Source organism: Mauremys mutica, chromosome 1 (assembly GCF_020497125.1).
Source record: "Mauremys mutica isolate MM-2020 ecotype Southern chromosome 1, ASM2049712v1, whole genome shotgun sequence".
Taxonomy (NCBI): Eukaryota; Metazoa; Chordata; order Testudines; family Geoemydidae; genus Mauremys; species Mauremys mutica.
The window spans coordinates 66,565,849-66,588,845 of NC_059072.1; the positions used below are offsets into that span (position 1 = coordinate 66,565,849).

Consider the following 22,997-nt stretch of genomic DNA (forward strand, 5'->3'; position numbering starts at 1 on the left):
GCTGAGGCCTTAAGCAATTGCTTAGTCTGCTTATGCCGAGTGCCTGCTCTGAACAGGCCTAAAATGAATTTCATATAGTGGGTGGTATCCCATGCACTCTTCCACCCACCAATACAATTAAAAACTCCTAAACAATAGCATTTCTGGTTTTGCTTCCTGAGTCTTAACTGATGAGCATTTTATGAAGATATGAATACTAGAAAACCAGGTGCTAGTAGAATGATTTATATCCTTACTATTGCACTTGTAAGTGGAGGACTACTTTAATTTAAACAAAGCTTCCCTGCTTATGAATTATGATCCGTCTGCCTCTCCAGCTTTGCATAATGCTATATCTGTATCTAGTAGCAAGGGATCCCAAAGGGGCCTGGGATGGGCACACTTTTCATTTTGTAGCATATAATAACTAAATAATACTATGACCCAGTTAGGATAAAGTAGGATCCCACTTCCACCTGTTCTGATGAGGGGAATGCTAGTGAACTGGAAAGGGTGATGCTCAGGGGGAAGCTAAAAGAACAGAAGCCGAGGGGACAATCTAGATAAGACTCACCACAGCGCACCCTAACTTTAGTTTACTACAGAAAAAAATCTTAAATCTTAATCTGCTCACTGAGTAATGTAGTTGGAAGGGCTTGCTTAGCTCTGACTGAGTGTTTGTCATTGTATCGAGAGAAAGTTATGGATCATGCCACAAAGGGATTTTCAGTTTTAAACATACAGGCAATAACATACTTCCCACAAATAACGCACTAGTTAATTAATCTCAAAATGTTGCAGGTTTTTCCATTTAACCATATTATTTATTATTATTAATGCGCTAGGTGCTGTACAGAAATGGATACAAAGATAAGATCCCTGCTCTCAAGAGCTTACAATCTAATTTTACAGATGATGCAAAAATGTGATAAACAATAATGGTGGAGGACAAGGGTTACAGTAATAAATAAAATCATGTAGCGACTTAGTAGACTTAGCTCATCTAGGTATTCTATTACACATAACTCATGCAGCGGGTTTTACTGACTTGTCTAATTTAGAATGTAAGTTCTTGGTGCAGAGACCATGTTCCATTCAGTGCTGAGCACATTAATATCAATTAATACATTCATAATAAACATTCAAGTATTTGCATCAATACAGAATATTTTGGCACTGGATAGGCTTTTCTATCTGCATCGGATGCCAGAAATGCCTATTCCTAAAAATAGGTCTCCTAATGCTGCAGTGCTATTCCTCAGGCAGATATGGGCACTAAGCACTTGGAGCATGAAAGTTGATAAGCTACTTCAGAGTTCACATGTTCACAGATTATCTCCATCTGTCTTTTATACAAAAGAGCCTTCTGTATTTTCTATATTCATCTGATAGGTTTTGTGTGGTGCATCAGATGGAGTCTTAAGCAGAGACTGAATTTGATCCGCTTGTTTTAACTGACTAATTACTACTGACTAGAATACATTCAAATACAAATATACAGTGGTGTGCCCCAGTGAGGAGATAGTTGCATTGCCAGTTGGGTTAATATTCAGAGCTTTCTAAAATCAGTAGGGCTACATCTTGCATTCCTTATTAGTATAAAGCTGCCAGACCTTCCTGTTGCCTTCAATAGGAGTTTTTCAGGAATTTATTGCAGGATTTTACCTATCATTTGTAAGAGTTTGGTGCATGATTTTGCTTCCATTTAAGTCAACGGAAAAACTTGGATTGACTTCTTGCTCTTAAAGTGCTTAAAAGCTATGCCACATCCTGAAATCTGCCTTAAGTGGCCACTCATGGGACAGGAAAGAATTGGCTGCCTGATAGAGGTAACATTTAATTAAAAGTCAAATCAAATTGGATTGGAAACACTGAGGATATTTTACATTGTACCTTTGTCTGTCTTTTCTTCAAGGATAGTCTGCATTGATATAATGCTAAACTGACTAAGTATATTTTTCCCTCAGGCCCAGTACTACGGGGTGATAAGTGTTGGCACCCCACCTCAGAAATTCACAGTGGTGTTCGACACAGGATCATCCAATTTTTGGGTCCCTTCAGCTTATTGCATCAGCGAAGCCTGCAGTAAGAGACGTTATGTTCCTTTGAGCTTCTAATGGTTTAATTCACCTTTTAAAGTAGCTCTCCTGCAATGAATGCACTTTGGTGGAAAACATATTTAGCAGAAAACCAAACACATTTCTTGAGTGTTCAGCAGAGTCTCACATACCTTCGCTTCACACCCCTATTTTACAACAATTCTACTGAGAGATTCACTCTCAGTTTTATTCATGTTGTGCAACAGTGGAGGGAGTTGATACTCTCCTGTGATATTCAGATTAATTCCAGTTCTGCACATTCTGGAATTTGTCATTGTTAGTTAGATACAACAGGGACAAGAGACACAAAGTGGGAGGTGAAAGGATTAGTCCATTTCCACTATACTGGTGAGGTGGGTAAGAAAAAGAAGTCACTAGAAAGAATGTCTGTGTTGCTTATCTCAGAGTTAGCTGCTGAGCTACACCAATATGTCTGTTATACTTCACACAATTTATGTTGTGGTGGATAAGCCTCAGAAACAGCATTCAAACTTCATGCTGCCAGAGACATCTGAGGCAAGAGAAGACAGAAAGAAAATCTCAGAGTGAAGTACTGTAATCTAAAGGCTATAGATGTGCCCAGTAGGGAGAAATGAACAGGTTACTATTTCAGTGGAATCTGTATTTAGGGGCACAAGCAGCTGGATAATACTTATAACTTCAGATATGGATCTCAGTCCAATCGGAGAATCCAGCTGCCTCTCTCCCCATCCCTCAATAGGTCAGGATGCTCTCTGAGTTGGTGCAATCTTCTAGGAGAAGATTTTTGCTCATTCAACAACTCTTTCCCCTTCCTGACATCTTCAGATGGCAACCAGCTCATGCGTCCATCCAGCTACTAAAGGGGGTGGTGGAGGAGGTACTGCATGCATGGTCTTATTTACATCAATATTGAGACAGTGTTCTCAGGAACTTTGGCCATGATGTCCAAACTCTGAGTGTCTTTTCCTGGGGTGGGCATCTTCTCTCTGTTACACAGCAGTGGAAGTGGAAAGGCTTCTCCACTGCAGCTGCTGCTGCTACACTGATCTTTTGACTCTGGGGTTGAAAGATGTCTCAGAGTTCACTGGGCTGAAGGAAAATGTGAAAGGATTTGTGGAAGGAGTAGGCAGACTTTGCTGTGCATCCCCTAAAGAAACAGGATGTGTAAAGCAGAAAAGGGAGAAGGTGAGATTCTGCCCTCTAAATGGTTCCATTGTTACTGAGTGTCCAGGGAGATTGAAGTGCTCTCCTACTGGTTTTTGAATGGTTTTTTTGAATGGACACTCAATAACAGACTTAAAAGTGGCCATTCTTCAACAAAAAAACTTAAAAACCAGACTTCAACGAGAAACTGCAGAACTGGAATTAATTTGCAAACTTGACACCATCAAATTAGGCCTGAATAAAGACTGGGAGTGGCTGGGTCACTACAAAAAGTAATTTTCCCTCTGTTGATACTCTCACCTTCTTGTCAACTGTTGGGAATGGTCCACATCCACCCTGATTGAATTGACCTTATTAGCACTGACTCCCCACTGGGTAAGGCAACTCCCGTCTTTCGATGTGCTGTATATTTATACCTGCCTACTGTATTTTTCATTCCATGCATCTGATGAAGTGGGTTATAGCCCACAAAAGCTTATGCCCAAATACATTTGTTAGTCTCTAAGGTGCCACAAGGACTCCTAGTTGTTTTTGCCTTCTAAATGTGTCAGGAAGATGGCAGGAAAGGATAGGTTTGAAGGTCCTCATTGGCACTGTCATTGCGTTATTATTTTAAATTCCATTCCTCCTATGCCTCACCATAGCCATGATACTCACCTTTTGCTGCTGCAACAGCAGGTAATTGACAATCAAATACTATGAAAAATTGGAGGCAAAAGAAACATGAGAAAGTTAAAAAAAATCTGTGGAAATAGCTGGATTTAAAAAATATTATTTTTGACACAGAAAGGAAATCAATCAATCACTGAGATATTTTCAGCATAGGGAGAAAACTGCAGGGATGCAGGGACTCTTGCCTGCTTCCCTTCATGTATTATTTTGCTTCTCCAAACAATGTGTTTTGTTTGACTATCAGCTAGTCCTTTGTCTCAGAAATCTGGTACATTCCCGATTACCATATCTTCAGTGCTAAGGGTGAGGTTTATTTTCACAGAGATGCATGAAAAATTCAAATCATTTCTATCAAACTCCTATCAGCATGGAGGGCAGACCTTTGCTCTACAGTATGGTACTGGACAGCTTCTAGGCATTGCTGGCAAAGACACATTACGGGTGAGTGGAACCCTAACATCATCATTTTCATCGCTCCCTGAATTGGTTGTTTATGGCTTTCCAGGTGGTTAAGATGTTAGTATTGACCTACAAAGACCTGAGTAGTTTGGGGCCTGCCTTACATGAGGAGAGGGACAGTGACTCATGTCCTATTGCCACAGATGCTATCCGTGTAGATGCTTTAGCTGAAGCCCCTCGGGGACAGAGTGGGGAGAGGGAAGTAGAGAGCCCTTAGCTAGTGTTCTCCGTGAGAAGCCCTGGGCTTCAGAAGTTCCTTCCTGGATGGTCCAAAACAGCACAAATCTGCTGACCGTGAGCAAGGCCTAACTGTATGCCCAGGATTTTGAGGATAAGGTTGGTATTGCTTGGGTTTGATTTTATCTTTGGCTTTGGGGTGAGGTGCAAGCTGTTCAAGCTGACTGACTGTATTTTCAGTTTACAGCAAATGTGCCTAGAGCCTAGAAAAGGCACCTTTTCGTGTATTATTGATTAAATACCTCAAAACTTCATTAACACCGAATTGTTTGATGGTGGTGCCCTGTAGCCTTCCCGAACGTTGTGTTCAGCAAAACACCAACCTCTGAAACCCAGGAAATACAAAGTTAAGGTACAGGCCACTCCTGCAATGCAACCTTAACTCTGCCCCCTGGAGCTAGCAGTAGCCATTGGGAATGGTTCACAAATGGGATGCCATAATAAGTAGCCAGCAGGAAATTCTAAGAGACTGTACAATTATTTGTGTTGTGTTCCACAGATTTGTGTTGTGTTCCACAGATTTGAAGTCCAGCATTTATCTGCATTCACGTCAGCTGCGTTCATTGTGTTAGGTGTAGTTGTACTGAATGGTGGAGGGCTTAGACTGGAGCAGTTGGTACAGTTGTTACTGTGGGCATGGCCACACTAGAGAGTTTACAGCTGCGCTGCTGCAAACTGTCTAATGTAGCCGCTGTAAGCAGGGCCGTCCCTAGCTATTCTGGGGCCCTCCGCAGCCCCTCCGCGAAGGGGGGGGGAGGAGGCCTCCGTGGGGGCGAGGAGGGGGCTGGCTTGGGGGGCAGGAGAGAACCACCCCCCAGCACTCACCGGTGGTGCAGCTGGGGTTGGGTCCCTGCACTTCCCGCTGCCGGTGAGGGCAGGCCCAGCCCTGCTGCACTCCTCAGGGGCGGGAAGAGGTGGGTGGGGGTGGAGCAGGGTGGGGCTGGGGCGGAGCAGGGATGGGAAGAGGGGGGCTGGGGTGGGGGTGGGGAGCCTGGGGAAGAGGTGGGGCAGGGGCTGGAGCAGCACTCAGCTGTGCAGGGCACCAGGAAATTTGGTGCCCAAAGTTTTCTGGTGCCCTACGCAGCTGCGTACTTTGCGTATGGGTAAGGACAGCCCTGGCTGTAAGCTGACAGGAGAAAGCTCTCCCCTCAGCTTATCTCTCTAGTCCCTGCGAGCAGCGGCAGCTATGTTGGCAGGAAAACTTCTGTCCACACCAGTGTTTATGTCGGTGTAATTTGTGTCGCTCAGGGGGGTAATTGATTCACCCCCCTGAGCGACATGCTATGCCAACATAAGCTGTAGTGTAGATATAGTCTTTGGTATGACGAGAGGTGCATGAGTATATCAGAGGATCACAAATGCCTCATTTAAGTGCTGACTTCTGTAGATTGTGTCATTGTTGATGCATGGGGTGATCTTGTCATCTGGGTTGTCAGCAGAGGGGTGGCACACTGGGGCTGGTGAGGGGTTAGTGAAGGCAATGCCTCAGAAGGAATGCTCAGGCTGGGGTGAAGGGGAGGTAACATTTGGTTAGTTTGGGGTGTTTTGTGGAATTGACTCTGTGTTTGAGTGTAGGCCAGGTGTAAGTAGCTCCTCTTTGCTACATCAGACCTAACCTGAGTTTTGCCTTAGCTAAGACTTTGTCCTACAGTGCTCTTGTGCTCTGATCCCAGAATATTCTATAGCATCTGTAGAGCACTAGTATGTGGTGCTGGCATGTTGAGGCATTGCTCAAAAAGGGCAGAGTTAAGATTGCATTGCCAGGGAGGGGAGTGTGTACTTTAACTCTGTAGTTCCTGGTTTTCAGCAGTTTGGGTGCAGCTGAACTCAGAGTTCTGAAAGGGCATGCGACTCGACCAGGGAATCTTAACTCTGTGTTAACAAAGCTTTTGGGTACTTAATTTCCTTGGTTTTTTTAAAATAATTTTTCAGTATCCTCATGCATCGCAGCCCAGCTCTCCCCCTCCACTGCTGCTGGATCCCTGGCAATGATTACCCTGGCCACAGAATGCACAGGCTGCATGTGAGTCCGTTCACTGCCCTGTGTCATCATGTCATCTCCTTGCCTGTCCAACTCAGCCCACCTCCCCACAGAGAGGTGAGTGTTAGAATGGAACCTGCTGGTGGGGGAGCTGGGAAGAAGATGCAGGAACAGTGCAGGGACTGGCATGGAGTCAGTGAGGATGTTTTTTGAAAGGGAGGCAGACATGGGAGGGGCAAATGGACGTGGGGAGTTTTGAGGGATGTATGCGAAGCCCTCCAGCATCCTCCAATGCATAGCTCTGACCCCTCCTTTCCACTCCACTCTTCCCTGCATTGCTCCAACCCCCTCTCCACCATAGCTCACTGCTCTTAACCATGATGTTCCCCTACCACTGCTCCATCAGCTCCAATATTCCCTACATCACACCCATTGTTCTGACCACCCAAATACCCACAATGCTCGGCGCTCACCTCCTTGCACACCAGTTCCACCATCGTCCTTCACACTCCATGCTCCTGGAAAGCTTGGAAGGGCCATGGGGAAGTGGGGAGTGGTGGGGTTGTGAGGAGGGCACGTACCAGCTGGAGGCAGGAAGGGGCAGGAGAGTGCAGATGCAAAGTCTCTACTCCAGATGTGAGCCTAGTATATGCGTAAGCCCCTTCATTTTCAGTTTAAACCAATTTTTACCAAAAAATTCCCAGGTTTTACAAAAAGTATTCAGTTTTTTTTCTGATTTTCACCCTATTTTATATAATTCAAATAGATATAAAAATAACTTGTTTTATTAGGAAAATACAATACATTGCATGAGATATATGTATTATGATAATCCATTAGTCTGTGTGTATATGCAAAGCTGCCTGTTGAAGTAAGGCTATGTGTCAGTCCCGACAGAAGATACAAACAATAAACCAACAGGCACACACACAAGCTCTGAAGTGTGTGCGCGTCTGAACATACTGATGAATCTCACACCCACCACGTACACATTTAAAGCTGCTAGCAGATTATGGTTAAAGATTTGACACACTAAAATGGGAAGAAAATGAAAATCTGCATCAGAATATATTTCAGAACACCAGGAAGTATTCAAAAGTTAAAAAAAAAAACAGGAGAAAAGGATGAAGTTAAGTGTATGCGCTGCAAATGGCGTGGCCCAGTTATTAAATGTAAATATTTATAGGCTAATAGTTCTAAGTCTACAACAGTAAACTGTTTATTCAAATCAAAAGTTTTATTTGGGGTAAAGCTGTCGATTAATTGCAGTTAACTCACACGATTAACTAAAAAAAATGAATTGCAATTAAAAAAAAATAATCTCGATTAATCGCACTTTTAATCACACTGTTAAAAAATAGAATACCCATTGAAATTTATTAGATATTTTTGGATGTTTTTCTACATTTTCAAATATATTAATTTAAATTACAACACAGAATACGAAGTGTACAGTGCTCACTTTACATTATTACTTTTATTACAAAAATTTGCACTGTAAGAATGATAAAAGAAATAGTACTTTTCAGTTCACCTCATATAAGTAATGTACTGCGGTCTCTTTATTGTGAAAATGCAAATTACAAATATAGATTTTTTTTGTTACATAATTAAACTCAAAACCAAAACCATGTAAAACTTTAGTGCCTATAAGTCTACTCAGGTCTACTTTTGTTCAGCCATTCGCTCAGACAAACAAGTTTGTTTACATTTACAGGAGATAATGCTGCCAACTTCTTATTTACAATGTCACCTGAAAGTGAGAACAGGTGTTCGCATGGCACTTTTATAGCTGCCATTGCAAGGTATTTACGTGTCAGATATGCCAAACATTCGTATGTTCCTTCATGCTTCGGCCACCATTCCAGAGGACGTGCTTCCATTCTGATGATACTCGTTTAAAAATTTTGTTAATTAAATTCTCTCCCTAGGGGGAGAATTGTATGTCTCCTGCTCTGTTTTACCCTCATTCTGCCATATATTTCATGTTATAACAGTCTCGTATGATGACCTAGCACATGTTAGTTTTAAGAACACTTCCACTTCAGATCTGACAAATCACAAAGAAGGTACCAATGTGAGATTTCTAAAGATAGCTACAGTACTTGACCCAAGGTTTAAGAATCTGAAGGGGATGAGGTGTGCAGCATGCTTTCAGATGTCTTAAAAGAGCAACACTCCAATGTCAAGTATCAGAGGGGTAGCCGTGTTAGTCTGGTTCTGTAGAAGCAGCAAAGAATCCTGTGGCACCTTATAGACTAACAGACGTTTTGCAGCATGAGCTTTCGTGGGTGAATACCCACTTCTTCAGATGCAAGTCCAATGCGAAACTACAATGCGAAACTACAGAACCTGAACCACCAAAAAAGAAAATCAACCTTCTGCTGGTGGCATCTGACTTAGATGATGAAAATGAACATGCATCGGTTTGCACTGCTTTGGATCATTATCAAGCAGAACTTGTCATCAGCATGGACGCATGTCCTCTGGAATGGTCGTTGAAGCATGAAGGGACTTATGAATCCTTAGTGCACCTGGCACATAAATATCTCATGACGCCAGCTACATCAGTGCCATGGGAATGCCTGTTCTCACTTTCAGGTGACATTGTGAACAAGAAGAGGGCAACATTATCTCCTGCAAATGTAAACAAACTTGTTTGCCTGAGTGACTGGGTGAACAAGAAGTAGGACTGAGTGGACTTGTAGGCTCTGAAGTTTTACACTGTTTTATTTTTGAGTGCAGTTATTTTTTATACATAATTCTACATTGGTAAGTTAAACTTTCATGATAAAGAGATTGCACTACAGTAGTTGTATTAGGTGAATTGAAAAATACTATTTCTTGGTTTTTTACAGTACAAATATTTGTAATAAAAATAAATATAAAGTGAGCACTGTATACTTTGTATTCAGAGTTGTAATTTAAATCAATATATTTCAAAATGTAGAAAACTTCTCAAAATATTTAAATAAATGTGTTTATATTATTATTTAACATCACGATTAATTACGATTAATTTTTTAAATCACTTGACAGCCCTAATTTGTGGATTAAAGTTATATTGTTTTCTTAAACTCAGAAGTGGCATTGTGTTTTGAGTTCTGTTTTAATTCTGCAGCAAACCATATTGATGAATGGAATTCAAAGCATTAATCTACTGAATACTTCCTCCCCCTCCCCCCCTGCTTTTCCATCCACCAAAATAAACCCCAGTATTTACCCAGAAAAATTATTAATAGTTTTTTGCACTGATTTTCACCAGTTTTTTTGGTAATAAACACTGATAAATTCCCAGGAAAAATTAAATGAAATAAAATGGAAAATGAAGGGCCCCTACAATTACAACACCGTGAAATTTCAGATTTAAATATCTTAAGTTATTAAACTTACGATTTTTAAAATCCTATGACCATGAAATTGACCAAAATGGACTGTGAATTTGGTAGGGCCCTAGGTACAGGTGTGCAGAGGTTTGGGGGGACAGAGCTGAAGCCCCTGCTACATCCCCCACTGCACAGCTCTGACCCCTTTCTTTCCTCCCCCCTCTCCTTTGCATCACCCCTTCCCTCCCTACAAGCAGCTGCATTGAGGGAAAGGGTGAGCCTGGAGTCTTCTTCCCCAGTGCTAGAGGCAGCATAGGGAAGCTGGGTGGCTCTGTTGTCTCCTCATACTAGGGTGACCAGACGTCCTGTTTTTAATGGGACAGTCCTGTATTTAAGCCCTGCTGCAGGCGTCCTGACTTTTTCTTAAAAATGGGCAAATTGTCCTGTATTTTCTGCCTCCTCCTTCCATCAGTACTGGTGGTTCCTGCTGCTGGCTGGATCCCTGCTTGCCAGCTGCACACCCACCGGCGGTGAGTGGGGTGGTCCAAAGGCTGAAGATGAGGGTTGGTGTGCAAAGCTGGTAGCTGGGCAAAGCTGCAGTGTGCGGAGCCTGGTCTCTGCCACTGCCGGTCCGTCAGTGCAGCCCCTGCTGAGTGCCGGCTCTGGAGTGTGGGGGGGAGTGACTTCCAGCCTGTTTCCCACCCCCCCATCTGCAGGCTCCACAGCAGCTGGGCTTAGCCCCCTCTTCACCTGCCCTGCTCCAACCCTGGGTCCTTCCCCCAGGGAGCACGGGACTTCTCCATCCCCAGGCACCCTTCCCTGCTGAGCCATCTCTCTGGCTGGGTTAGCTGAAGCCCCTGCAGTCAGGTTCCCTGGGCCTTGGTGCACAATGCATCCTTAAGGCTTAACCTCTTCCTGTCTGCTCTGTGGCGGGGGGGGGGAGAACAGGACAGGAGGCGGCTGGAAGCAGCTCCCATCCCTTCCCTCCTGCACAGTGCCGATAGGCTGCTGCTGGCCACATTCTGGTGTGAACCCTGGCAGAAATCTGGGGAAGGGGGCATGTGACCCTGTGTGCCCCCTCCCCCAAGTGTTGCCTTGGGAAGACGTGGCACCAGTTACTGGGAGAGGTGGGTCCGTCTTGGGGGCCCAGCCAGGCATAGAGGGTGGAGAGCGCCAGGCCGGGAGGGTCAATCACCGCTCCCCCCGCCCCCCGCCCCACATGTGAGAGAGGTACATGTGTGTGAGACCTTGGGTGGGGGTGTGTGTATCACCCCTCCCTGTGTGAACCTTAAAGCCTTAAAGATAAGAAGGTAAATAAAAAGAATCCAACTACGCAGTATTTCTTTTTAACGGGGGCTCAGTCAACTTAATGTTAATTTGAATGTTTGTACTGCATAGTTCTGATTGATTGCCATTGAAATCGCTTGAATACACGTAATTTTACCAGGTGTCCCATATTTAGGATAGGGAAATATGGTCACCCTGCCTCAAACCCAGCTCACATTGGGGCAGACAGAGGGGCTTAGGCCCCCCAAGAGGGGCAGGGCCCCACTGGATGCTGGCTGACATGGGGGAGATAGGAAGAGGAGCACAGACCTCCCCGGAGGGACAGGGTCTCCCCGGTTCTGCCTTACTTACAGGAGTTCAGAAGGAGAGGCCAGACCCCTCCCCCAAAGAGGAGTAAAGACTCTCAAATCACTCAAAAGGGAAAGGGAGAAGGGTTTGGATCCCCATAGGGGCAGGGCCCTCCAGATCCCAACTCACACTGGGAGGACCCCAGCTCTCCTCAGGTTTCAGGATTATTGCTGCCCTATTCTCTCACCACACCCTTGGCGTGTGAGATGTCCCCCAGCCCTTGGCCATTGTCCAGAGGGATGGGAGGCATCTCCACCTATTTCCCAACCACTTAGCCTGGGCAGGATGAAGAGAGTGGGGGAGGAGCAGGGGGGACTGTGGTGGTGGTTTCAAAGAGGAGGGGGGAATGTGGGGTTGACAGGCCACCACTTCTCCTGTCACCCAATTTCATGTCCCCCACCCCTACTGCCCATCCCCACTTATCCTGCCTCAGTTTGGGGAGGATCAGACCCATAGTTTGAACCCCAAGTGGGGGCAAGAAAGAAGAACGAAGTAATTGTGTAAATAGCTGTTTTTAAAGGGGGGCTGTATCTTGGGAACCTGTGGTTCAAATTACCCCAAATTTGGACCTGTAACCCTATCCCACATTCCCATAAGGCACAGGAAATTTCAAGACAATCTGAGATAGCAAATGGATTTTAGAGCACTTAGAATTGTTATCTTTAAACAGCGATTCAACCTTAACTATAGCAAAGCTGCTGGGTCACGCTATCAGAGCTGCCAGTTCACTAAAAATAATAAAAACATAGTTTTGAAATTAGAAAAGGATATTGTCCTTTGTTATTGTCTAGTGTTAGACTTCTTCCTTCCTGAAAGCACAGTGACATACAGCACTGTGGCAATATGACATAAAGAGAAATGTACATGTGTAGTCCTGGAACAATTGCATCTTGTTCCAGCATGGCCCTTCATGTGTCTTGTTTGAGAAGGCCTATGGGTTGACTAGATTTAGGGCAGGCATCTTCCACCTTGCCTTTCCCTTTTGACTGTGGTTTTCTGGCATGAGTTTATGAACAAATGACAGCAGAATTAGGCCATAGGAAGGGACTTGCTTTCTCAAATATAACCGTCTTCAGTGCATGATGCCTGCTCATATTAATACAACTAACACAATTACTGGAAAGCTCTATACATTTAGGGTGACCAGATAGCAACTGTGAAAAAATGGGATGTGTGTGTAATAGGCACCTATATAAGAAAAAGTCCCCAAAAATGGGACTATCCCTATAAAAACAGGACATCTGGTCACCCTATGTACATCACATTTGATAAAACTAATAAATCTAAAAACCTGATGTGTATATAAAGTGTGGTTATTTCTGTAATCTGCTCTGACTTTACTTTTCATTTGTTCCCTTTGGTAATAACAAACAGATCAGCAACATTTCCATCCAGGGGCAGGACTTTGGAGAGTCTATCTTTGAGCCCGGCATGACTTTTGCTCTTGCACACTTTGATGGCGTGCTGGGTTTAGGATACCCTTCTTTAGCAGTTGGCAGTGCTCTGCCAGTATTTGACAGCATAATCAACCAACATCTGGTAGAGGAGCCAGTGTTTTCCTTCCACTTGAAGAGGTCAGTTTTTAACACTGAATAAAGGGACACTGTCAAAAGAAGCAAATTTTAACTGTAGATTAAGAAACCATCCATTTGTATGTGTTTCAACTCCAGAAAGGACATTTTCAGGAGTAGGTCTAGACAGAAGCACCAGTGGGGAACATAGTAACTAAAATCATATTTACTGAAATGCTATTAAACTTATATCTTTAAAATAAACAGTTGTAGATGCACTGTATAATACACAGTTAATGCGCAAACCACTGAGAACTCCAAAGAAGTCTCTTGATCTATTAATCTGATGAATGGTCTACATTTGAAATTTTTTTTAATGAAAAATGGACTTTTTAAAAAAATAAGATGCCAAATTTCATTGTTATGAAAATTTCCAGTTATTGGATTATTATTATTATTTTTTTAAATCCACTTTTTTTGTTTGAAACAACAACAACAAAAAAGTCAGTTTAGTATTTTAGGCTGTTTTTTCATTTTTACACTTCTCCCTTTCCTTTTTTGCATTTTGTCACTGAAAAAGCGTGTGAAAAGAAAAAGAAGGAAAAAGAAAAAACTAATTCATTTTGTTGAATCAGAAAATTTAGAAAATGTTTGCAAAGCATATTTACCAGCTTTTGACCAGTGCTAATAAGAACAGTTACATCTGACTTTCTTAAAGCGTCTTGGGCACTCAGAGAGTTGTTTCGTCAGCTAGCAGGAGATGAACAGAACGGCGGCGCTGCAGTCGAGCGACAGTATTTCAGAAGAAAGGGGGCCATGTTCTAATCTCAGTCACATCTAGAGTAACTCCATTTCAATCACTAGATTTACCCTGGATTTATACTGGGGTAAATGAGACCAGAAACTGGCCTAAGGCACTTGTTTCTAATCTCACTTCTAAACCCTCTACAACCCCTAATGTTTTTAGTAAGGGGTTTAGACTGGAGGCTCTGATTTGGCGCCATCTCTAGGTATAATTATAAAATTAGAAGTGTTAGACTTCCATTGCAACATACACATTTGAAAAAGACGTGAAAGGGTTGAAATTGAAAGCTGATTTCTCCCCCCTACTCCCATGTCCCACTTACATTTTATGTCATCCAGTTTACATATTTTTTTGTTTTACATTTTTAGAGGAGAAGACATTGAAAATGGTGGTGAATTGATACTGGGGGGTATAGACCATTCCCTTTACAAAGGTTCAATTCACTGGGTTCCAGTTACTGAGAAAAGCTACTGGCAAATTCATGTTAACAAGTACGTATGCATGTCTATAAATCTGATGAAACTGTGCCTCTCGGTGTAAGCCCATTAAAATCCTAGGACATCTGTGCTACAATGGCCACCCTGGATGTACTGCCTCCCAAAAACAGTGCTTCTGGGAAAGTTCTGAATGTAATTAGTGTATTCCCTGCTGCAATAATATTTCTGGAAGCACTAACTTTGGTGGCTGGTACTCGGAGGAGTGTCCTTTATTAGCAGGTCACATTAAGGGCCTAGTGGACATCTGTGGGAATTGTGGGAATCCTTACCATCCTGGGTAAAGGATATTCACGGGATCTGGAGGCACTGAGTTCACTTCCTGGCTTCCTGTGTGACAGCAGTCTAGTCGCTTAGGCCATGTCTACACGAGAGAGTTTACAGTGGCGCAGCTGTACTATGTACCTGGGCTGCAGTAAGATCTCTTGAGTAGCTGCTCTGTGCCGACGAAATTACTCCTCCCGCAACGAGCAGTAGAAGTTCTCCCACAAACGTAGCGCTTTCCACACCGGCACTTATGTTGGTGTAACTTATGTCACTCCGTGGGAGGGGGTGTTTTTTCACACCCCTGAGCGGCGCAAGTTATACTGATATAAGTGGTAGTGTAGATCAGGCCTTAGCCTTGCCATGCTTCAGTTCCTACTATTTAAAATGATTGAAATAATAATAGTGCCCAACCTTGAATATATTCATCGATGTTTGTGAGATGCTCAGAGGATATATTGGTTGGGGTCAGATCAGTGTTAGACCTTAACCTCCTACATGTTCAGAAGAGCAGATGAGGCACACATACAAATTATTTCCAAAGCTCTCTTGCCCTAGTTTTCTGTGAACACTGGCCTTCTTTTGGAATCAGGACATCTCTAAAGTTAGTGTAAATTTTGAACTAGATGCTTGTATTTTAACTGGCAGCATAGCCTTCTTAAATTCCCTGCTAACTGTGTCATCACTCTTGGTGTATCTGCGCTCTCTGTTTAAAGTGTCTGTGTTTTGGTTTTTCCACATGCAGCATAAAAATCCAGGGACGGGTTGCGCTTTGCTTCCATGGTTGTGAAGCCATTGTTGATTCAGGCACTTCTCTTATTACCGGCCCCTCTTTACAAATAAGACAACTACAGGAGCATATCGGGGCCAGTCCAACACAAACTGGAGAGGTAAAAACCACAGAGCGGGACAGAAACCTTAGAGGAAGTGAAGTAATGAATTGATACAAATGCTGATGTGAGGGGGGAAGGGAAAGAGATAAAATGATTAAAATTAGGCACAAAGTAGGGACTAGGAGAAAAGCTTGTTGCCTGTACAGAGCTGAAAGCCGGGGAACATACTAGATTTGTATTGTTTTCATCCTTCCCTGCCACCTCTGTTTCCAAGATATCTCTTCCCGCATTAATGACACATGTGGATCTAGTAGAAGCGTCTGTTTAAGGAAATGTTCTGTTAAAGTTGCTCAGATGATCATGACATCATATGACAGATCTACTACCTTGTAAAACAAGAGAAAATTACCTTTCCTACATCATATGCCATGACTATTAACTCCCTAAAGTCCAGAGCAGTTCCAGCAGGGGCGGCTCTAGGTATTTTGCCGCCCCAAGCACGGCAGGCAGGCTGCCTTCTGTGGCTTGCCTGCGGGAGGGCCCCGGTCCCGTGGATTCGGCGGCACACCTGCAGGAGGTCTGCCAAAGCCGTGGAACCAGCAGACCCTCCGCAGGCATGCCGCTGAAGGCAACCTGCCTGCCGCTCTCGCGGCAATCGGCAGAGCGCTCCCCGTAGCTTGCCGCCCCAGGCACGCGCTTGGCGTGCTGGTGCCTGGAGCCGCCCCGAGTTCCAGGCTGACTGTCAGTCAGAATCCGGAAATTAAGATAAAAAGATATCGGAATGACAGACGTAATAATTCCATCAAAGGGCATGGGTGTCACATTCTTGTTACCAGAACCCCTAGAGGAGGACACAGTTCTATCATTCAAAATATTCTGGTTAATTTGAATGTAACATATGGATCTGAGAGCCAGATCTGTCCCAATCCCTGTCTTCCATCCCCCTGCTTTCCATCTTCTGCACAGTCCCATTCCCTGTAACCTCTCTCATTCCCCACTCTCTTCCCTGCTCTACCTCTCCTCCCACTTTCTTCTTCCTCTCCATTTCCCCTTTTATCCTCCCTGCTGCTGCATCTTCACCTTCTACAGCATCCTGCTGCCATCTCCTCCATGCTCCAAGTCTCCTTTCCTCTCAGTCTCTTTCTACCTGCTCCCTGCCACCCCCAGCTTTCCATATGCTGTTCACTCTCTCATATCTCCCTGTGTCTGTTCCACTCCCCACTCTGCCACTCACTCCCAGCTGCTGCCACTCTCATCCTCAGATGCTTTCTAGGGTTGCCAACTTCCCAATTTCTGGAAACTAGACACCCCTGCTCCACCCCCTCCCCAGAGGCCTGCCCCCTGCTCCATCCGTGCTCCACCCTCTCCCCCAAGGTCCCGCCCTCTGCTCACTCCTCTCCCCTGCAGCCCTGCACCCAGCCCAGGGAGCACCGTACTCTCCCCACCCAACCAGTCACCTGCGGAGTAGGGAGGCTCCCTCCTTCTGCTGCACCTGCCCCCCGGCACATTCGGCTCCAGTAGCCAGGCCTGGGTGGGGGATGTCCCGCTGCCTCCCACAGCCAGGCTCTCTCTGGGGCAGCCCAGCTGCTGCACTGAGTGGCTGGGCTCTCAGATCAACCCACAGCAGAGCAGCTGGCAGGAGAAGTGGATGGTCCTGCCCCTTCTGCTCTCTGGCACGTTTCCGGCTCACTCAGCCTCTGACCCTGGCAGCCAGGCCCAGGCGGGGAGTGGAAGGACCTACTTCTCCCGCCGGCTGCTCTGCTCTGGGTTGGCACGAGAGGCCAGCCAGTGCAGTAGCTGCCTGCCAGAGAGAGAGCCTGGCTGTGAGAGGTGGTGGCAGCGGCAGTGGGTGAAGGACAGAGCCACTCTCCCAACCCTGGTGGGCCAATTTTTTTTTGAGGGGGAGCACTTACCTACGAATATCCCCCTATGCATCGCCCCTGCCCCTGCAGGCGACAAGCAGACTTTTGGTGTCCGGTCAGTGTTTCCAACCAGGCACTTTCAGATGGTGTTTTGGACTGGACTTTCCAGTCAAAAACCGGACACCTGGCAACCCTAATGCTTTCCCTCCTATGTTTACTAAGGGAGCAGCTTCACCATCTCCTTCACCTCTCCTTTGATGTCCAAACAGCTTTGCTTCTTCACTTCATGGCTTGCCAGTCTGCCTGCTTGCAGCCATATTGATTCCTATATGCATTTAAATGGTAGTCCCACATAGTCTGGGAGCATGTGTAATTCCATGGGCAAATTAATGATTGAAAGATAAGGGAGATGTCATTTGATTCGTAAAAATCTACAGAATCATAATTTCAGTGGTATCATCCTCTGCACTGATTAGGGGGACTCGCTATCCCCCACCCCTACCTCCCCAGTTCACAGCTCCAGGTCCTCTGGTTGATGAAGATTTATTATACATGAAGATGGTTCAATCTTTGCTGCTCTTTATTTGATCTGTCAGAACAGCTAATTGGAATTTGCACCTCACAGCACTGAACGACTTTGTGAAATACTTTTTTGCTTAAGATTTAACCAACTATTCTGTGATGATTGCCTGGTACCTGAATGAAATAAGAGGTGTAGAAAAGTGACATTGACATATGCATCTGACGAAGTGGGTATTCACTCACGAAAGCTCATGCTCCAATACGTCTGTTAGTCTATAAGATGCCACAGGACTCTTTGCTGCTTTTACAGATCCAGACTAACACGACTACCCCTCTGATACTTGACATATGGGAGGAATTTTGAAAAGGGTTGTTAAAAGATCACCAGTTCCCTTCTGTGGACTTGGTTCAGACAAAGCCCTAGAACATGAAAACAGAGCAATGAAAGTCACGGGAGGGATTGCTGGGCATAACACAACATCCAAATGCTCTTTCCCAGTTTTCCCTGACAACCCCAGCACTCTGCTGAATTTTGAATGAAATGTTAAGCAAGGCTGAGATGACTTCCCCAGAAGTAACCAAGCACCATCTGGACTCATTACATGCTGTTAAATGCCAAGAAGGGGCATATGAGGAGAGATTAATAAGACTGGGACTTTTCATCTTGGAAAAGAGACGACTAAGGGGGATATGATTGAGGTCTATAAAATCATGACTTGTGTGGAGAAAGTAGATAAGGAAGTCTTATTTACTCCTTCCCATAACACATGAACTAGGGGGTCACCAAATTAAATTAATAGGCAGCAGATTTAAAACAAACAAAAGGAAGTATTTTTTCACACAATGCACAGTCAACCTGTGGAACTTTTTGCCACAAGATGTTGTGAAGGCCAAGACTATAACAGAGTTCAAAAAAGAACTTGATAAATTCATGGAGGATAGGTCCATCAATGGCTATTAGCCAGGATGGGCAGGGATGGCGTCCCTAGCCTCTGTTTGCCAGAAGCTGGGAATGAGTGACAGGGGATGGATCACTTGATGATTACCTGTTCATTCCCTCTGAGGCACCTGGCACTGGCCACTGTCAGAAGATGGACCTTTCTTCTGACCCAGTATGGCCGTTCTTATGTACAGCCAAATCCTTGACAGGTTTTAACAGTTTCTGATCTGTTGAGAGGTTGTACCTCAGCCATACCATCTGTAATTACTATGCTGAAAAGCCTTTGTTGGCATAAGATACTGGTTGTGTTGTTAGTAGGTACTGGCTTAGGAAGACCATGCAAGATGTGAATTAGTTTGCTTTTTGCCTGGCACATATGCATTATTCTGTCACATTCGACCATCAATCATGGTCCCCAGGAGAACTAACACTTTTCCAAAGTCTCATATAGATCAACATCATGCTGAGATCTGCACATGGCCAGAAGACAAGCAAGCAATAACCTGTCTGTGGTTAGCTCTGTCGTAGTCCTTGCCACCTTCACTCTGACTTTCTTCTTTACATTCAAGCACAGCTTTAGTCTGTTCTTCTTGATTGTAGCCCATAGATTGATGGAACCTTGAATAATTCTTTGGGTTTTGAAGGCTTCATACAAGTTATGACCCAAAGTATCCATTCCACTGACATTGTTAGCTATCTCATCACTGAAGACTGCTTTCATCATGGTATTAATGAGCTCCAGTCCATCATATATGAATGGGTTTGCTTGGGCAAGTAAGCTCACCCTGAAGCCATTCCATACTCCTAATAATTTTTGTTGCCCTTTTCTGAACCTTTTCCAAGTCCAATAGTATTCAAGATGTGGGCATACCATGAATTTATATAGAGACAATATGATATTTTCTGTCTTATTATCTATCCCTTTCCTAATGATTCCCAACATTGTTAGCTTTTTACACTGCCGCTTCACATTGAGGGGATGTTTTCAGAGAACTATCCACAATGACTTCAAGTTCTCTTTCTTGAGTGGTAACCACTAATTTAGACCCCATTATTTTATGTGTATAGTTGGGATTATGTTTTCCAATGTGCAATTACTTTGCATTTATCAACATTGAATTTCATCTGCCATTTTGTTGCCCACTCACCCAGTTTTGAGAGATCCTTTTGTAGCTCCTTGCAGTCTGCCTGGGACTTAACTATCTTGAGTAGTTTTGTATCATCTGCAAATTTTTCCACCTCACTGTTTACCCCTTTTTCCAGATCATTTATGAATATGTTGAATAGGACTGTTCCCAGTACAGACCTCTGGGGGACACCACTATTTAACTCTCTCCATTCTGAAAACTGTACACTTCATTAGGAGGCTACAGCAAAAATACTGGCTCTGTGACAAAGGGTATCTCATGTTTGACACATATGCAGAGGAGTCAATTACAAAGATTACCAAAAATACCTGGTATTGCCTCTGTCCAATACAAAGTCACTGATCCACGAACATCTCCAATGTCATAATGAAGAAGCTACTGTCTCGTATCCCCATGAAGGATGAGATAACCTCATACCTAGCAGGAAAAATACTCCAGCGTGCAAAGAATTGTTCAAAGAATTTCACGGTCACATGGCATAATGAAGCAGCTGCCTCACGCTGTTCAGTGGAGTTTCTTCATAGTTCCCATGAGGAGTCTGACACTAAAATTACCTTGCATGCCATCAGTGCCACAGAGAGGTGCTATTAAACTCTAGGTTTTTGCACAAGACACAGATGTTCTAGCGCTCTCCATGAGATGCTACCCATGGCTTCCACAAGATCCTGATTTTGCACCTGCTGCTAGGAAGCAGAATTGTGGTATATCCTCAGAGCTGTGTTCCTATCATGCAGAGCATTAAAAGCTGCAGCACTGCTAGGTTTCCATGCCCTTTCAGGATATGACACTACTGGAAGATGGGCTGGAAAGACCAAATTATTGTACTGGAAGGCATTTGATTCAGCCTCTGAAGACTTTCTCCTCACTCTGAAGGTGTTCGGAATGACTGACACAGTCAACTAGGGTGACCAGCTGGGACAGTCCCAATTTTGGGGTCTTTTTCTTATATAGGCTCCTATTTCCCCCCCTCCCCCGTCCCGATTTTTCACACTTGCTGTCTGGTCACCCTAGCAGTCACTGATGAGGTCATAAATGCACTGGAGCCATTCACATGCCAAGTTTATCATTTGAAGACCAATATTATGACACTTGCAGAGCTACATAGGTGGATGTTTTCCAAGAAGCAAATGGAGAAAAATTGCTACTGACAAGGGGTGCATTTATATTTGCTATCAAGGGGGTGAATTAACAAGCAGTGGAATGGCTTTAGGATGACTGAGCATGTCCAAAACTACCTTCCCTTATAGGGCATGGATGGGTCTTGAAGGAGGGATTGATCACACCAATTGTGTGTAAAATACCATGTGCTCCCAAATCAGTCCTTCAGCTAATCAAATACTTGTGTGCAAAGAACAGATGCTCATTATCCTGCAAATGTTTGGCCAGCAGCCTGCCTTGCATGGACAGGTGCACGTGTGGCACGGACGAGGATCAGTGTGACAGTGTATCTAGCAGTGGAGTAGATGGAGATGACACTGATGATGACTTTGATGAATAAACGTTTTCAGTCCTACTTGTCAAGGCAACTTCCCTAGAAAGGATTACCAAAGGTCAATTTATGTTAAAGTATAATTTTAAAAGCTTTGATTTTTAAACACACACACACACGTTCTAAGTTTGTCATGTTTGGTACCATTATGTTTGTGGAGGAAAAGGGCTTTCGAAATATACTCAACTTGAATCTTTTCCAATGATCTTGTATTATCAAAATTTCCACCAACTGGAGAGCCTGGGGCTGGGGGGCAGGGAGTCCCCTCTACCCTGGTTCAGAAGGTGACATCATTGAAATTATGATGCTGTAGATTTTATGAATCAAATAACTTTTCTTTATCTTTTAATCACTAACTTGCCCATAGAAAGAGATTTTACTACATTGTGTTCCCAAACTAATATTGCTGAGCTATTATGCACAGAGTGGTGTATGAAAACACTGCCACCTTGTGGTGTATTATAAATAGTTTACAATGCCAACAAATTGATTATAACACATTACAACAGTGCTATAAAGTCGAGTCTATTTCAGTGCTTCATCTTCTCTTTCTCTGCAGTGTTCACATTTCCCATGTACTTCATGGGTAAAACAAAACTATGAGCTCACATGGCCTGAAATTGTTCTAGACACATTTGTGGTGTAAGTGGAGCTACACTATAGCTTGAGCGGGGAGAAAATTTTTCAGTGAAAATTTTTTTCTGTAAAAATTTTTTTTTTGAGATTCAGCCACATAAAAAAGTTTTGCGAATTTGTGTTGGTTTCGCTGAATTGTTCATGTTGCAGGGAAAAGTTTCCAAAAATGTCAAACTGAAACATTTTGATTTTTTCAATTGAAAAGACTTTTTGTTAGGAAATTGCCTTCAATTTTTTTTTAATCTAAAACATTAAAAACACTCAAAATTGAAATGAAACATTTTGGTTCAAATGAAATGTTTTGTTCGACCCTCAGCACTTTTTTTTTTTAGCCTTTTCAGTTCACCAAAAATGAAAAAAAAAATGTTTTGCTTTGTTTTGCAATTGGCAGTGAACTGAAAAATCTGTTCCTTGCCCAGCTCTAATTTATGACCCTCATAGCCCACTATGCAATATCTTGGCTCTGTTATATTATTTATATTATATACATATGCTATATCCCACAATATACTCTGCAGTGCTACTTGGCTCTTGTTTTCCAGAATGCACTCGACAGATATTCAAAATACTTGGGGAATATATTTTCATAAACTAGATTTTTAAAAAACATTCCTCCTGTTGTAAAACAATAAGCTAAACCACTAGAGCTTACAACAAAGCTCCCAGAGGGTATTAGGCCATCCTCCAGAATGGTCCAAAGTTCTTTTAATTTTTGTAATGAATGGAGCAACTGGAGAAGCAATACATAAATAAAATAAAAAAAACCCCAACAAAACAACAACAAAACAAACCTAACACAACAACCCCCCTCTCATATATTCACTACGAATTAGTGTAATATTTACAGCAATGAATGGGCATTCCAGATTGCGATCTATCAGCTGTTCTTTGAATTCCATTTTAGTGTAATATAATATAGGACACAATATGCCCCATAGACCTTCTGGATGGGTTCCCTC

General features: G+C 43.6%; 1 protein-coding gene across 1 annotated transcript in view; it reads left to right on the top strand.

The window, feature by feature from the left end:
• LOC123378463 (cathepsin E-like) overlaps positions 1-22,997 on the top strand; it is a 49,966-nt gene that overhangs the window by 24,805 nt on the left and 2,164 nt on the right. The window contains exons 6-10 of the mRNA XM_045032334.1: positions 1,947-2,064; positions 4,219-4,337; positions 12,909-13,108; positions 14,219-14,341; positions 15,354-15,498. Coding sequence (XP_044888269.1) covers positions 1,947-2,064; positions 4,219-4,337; positions 12,909-13,108; positions 14,219-14,341; positions 15,354-15,498 — 705 coding nt within the window. The remainder of the gene's footprint in view (positions 1-1,946; positions 2,065-4,218; positions 4,338-12,908; positions 13,109-14,218; positions 14,342-15,353; positions 15,499-22,997) is intronic.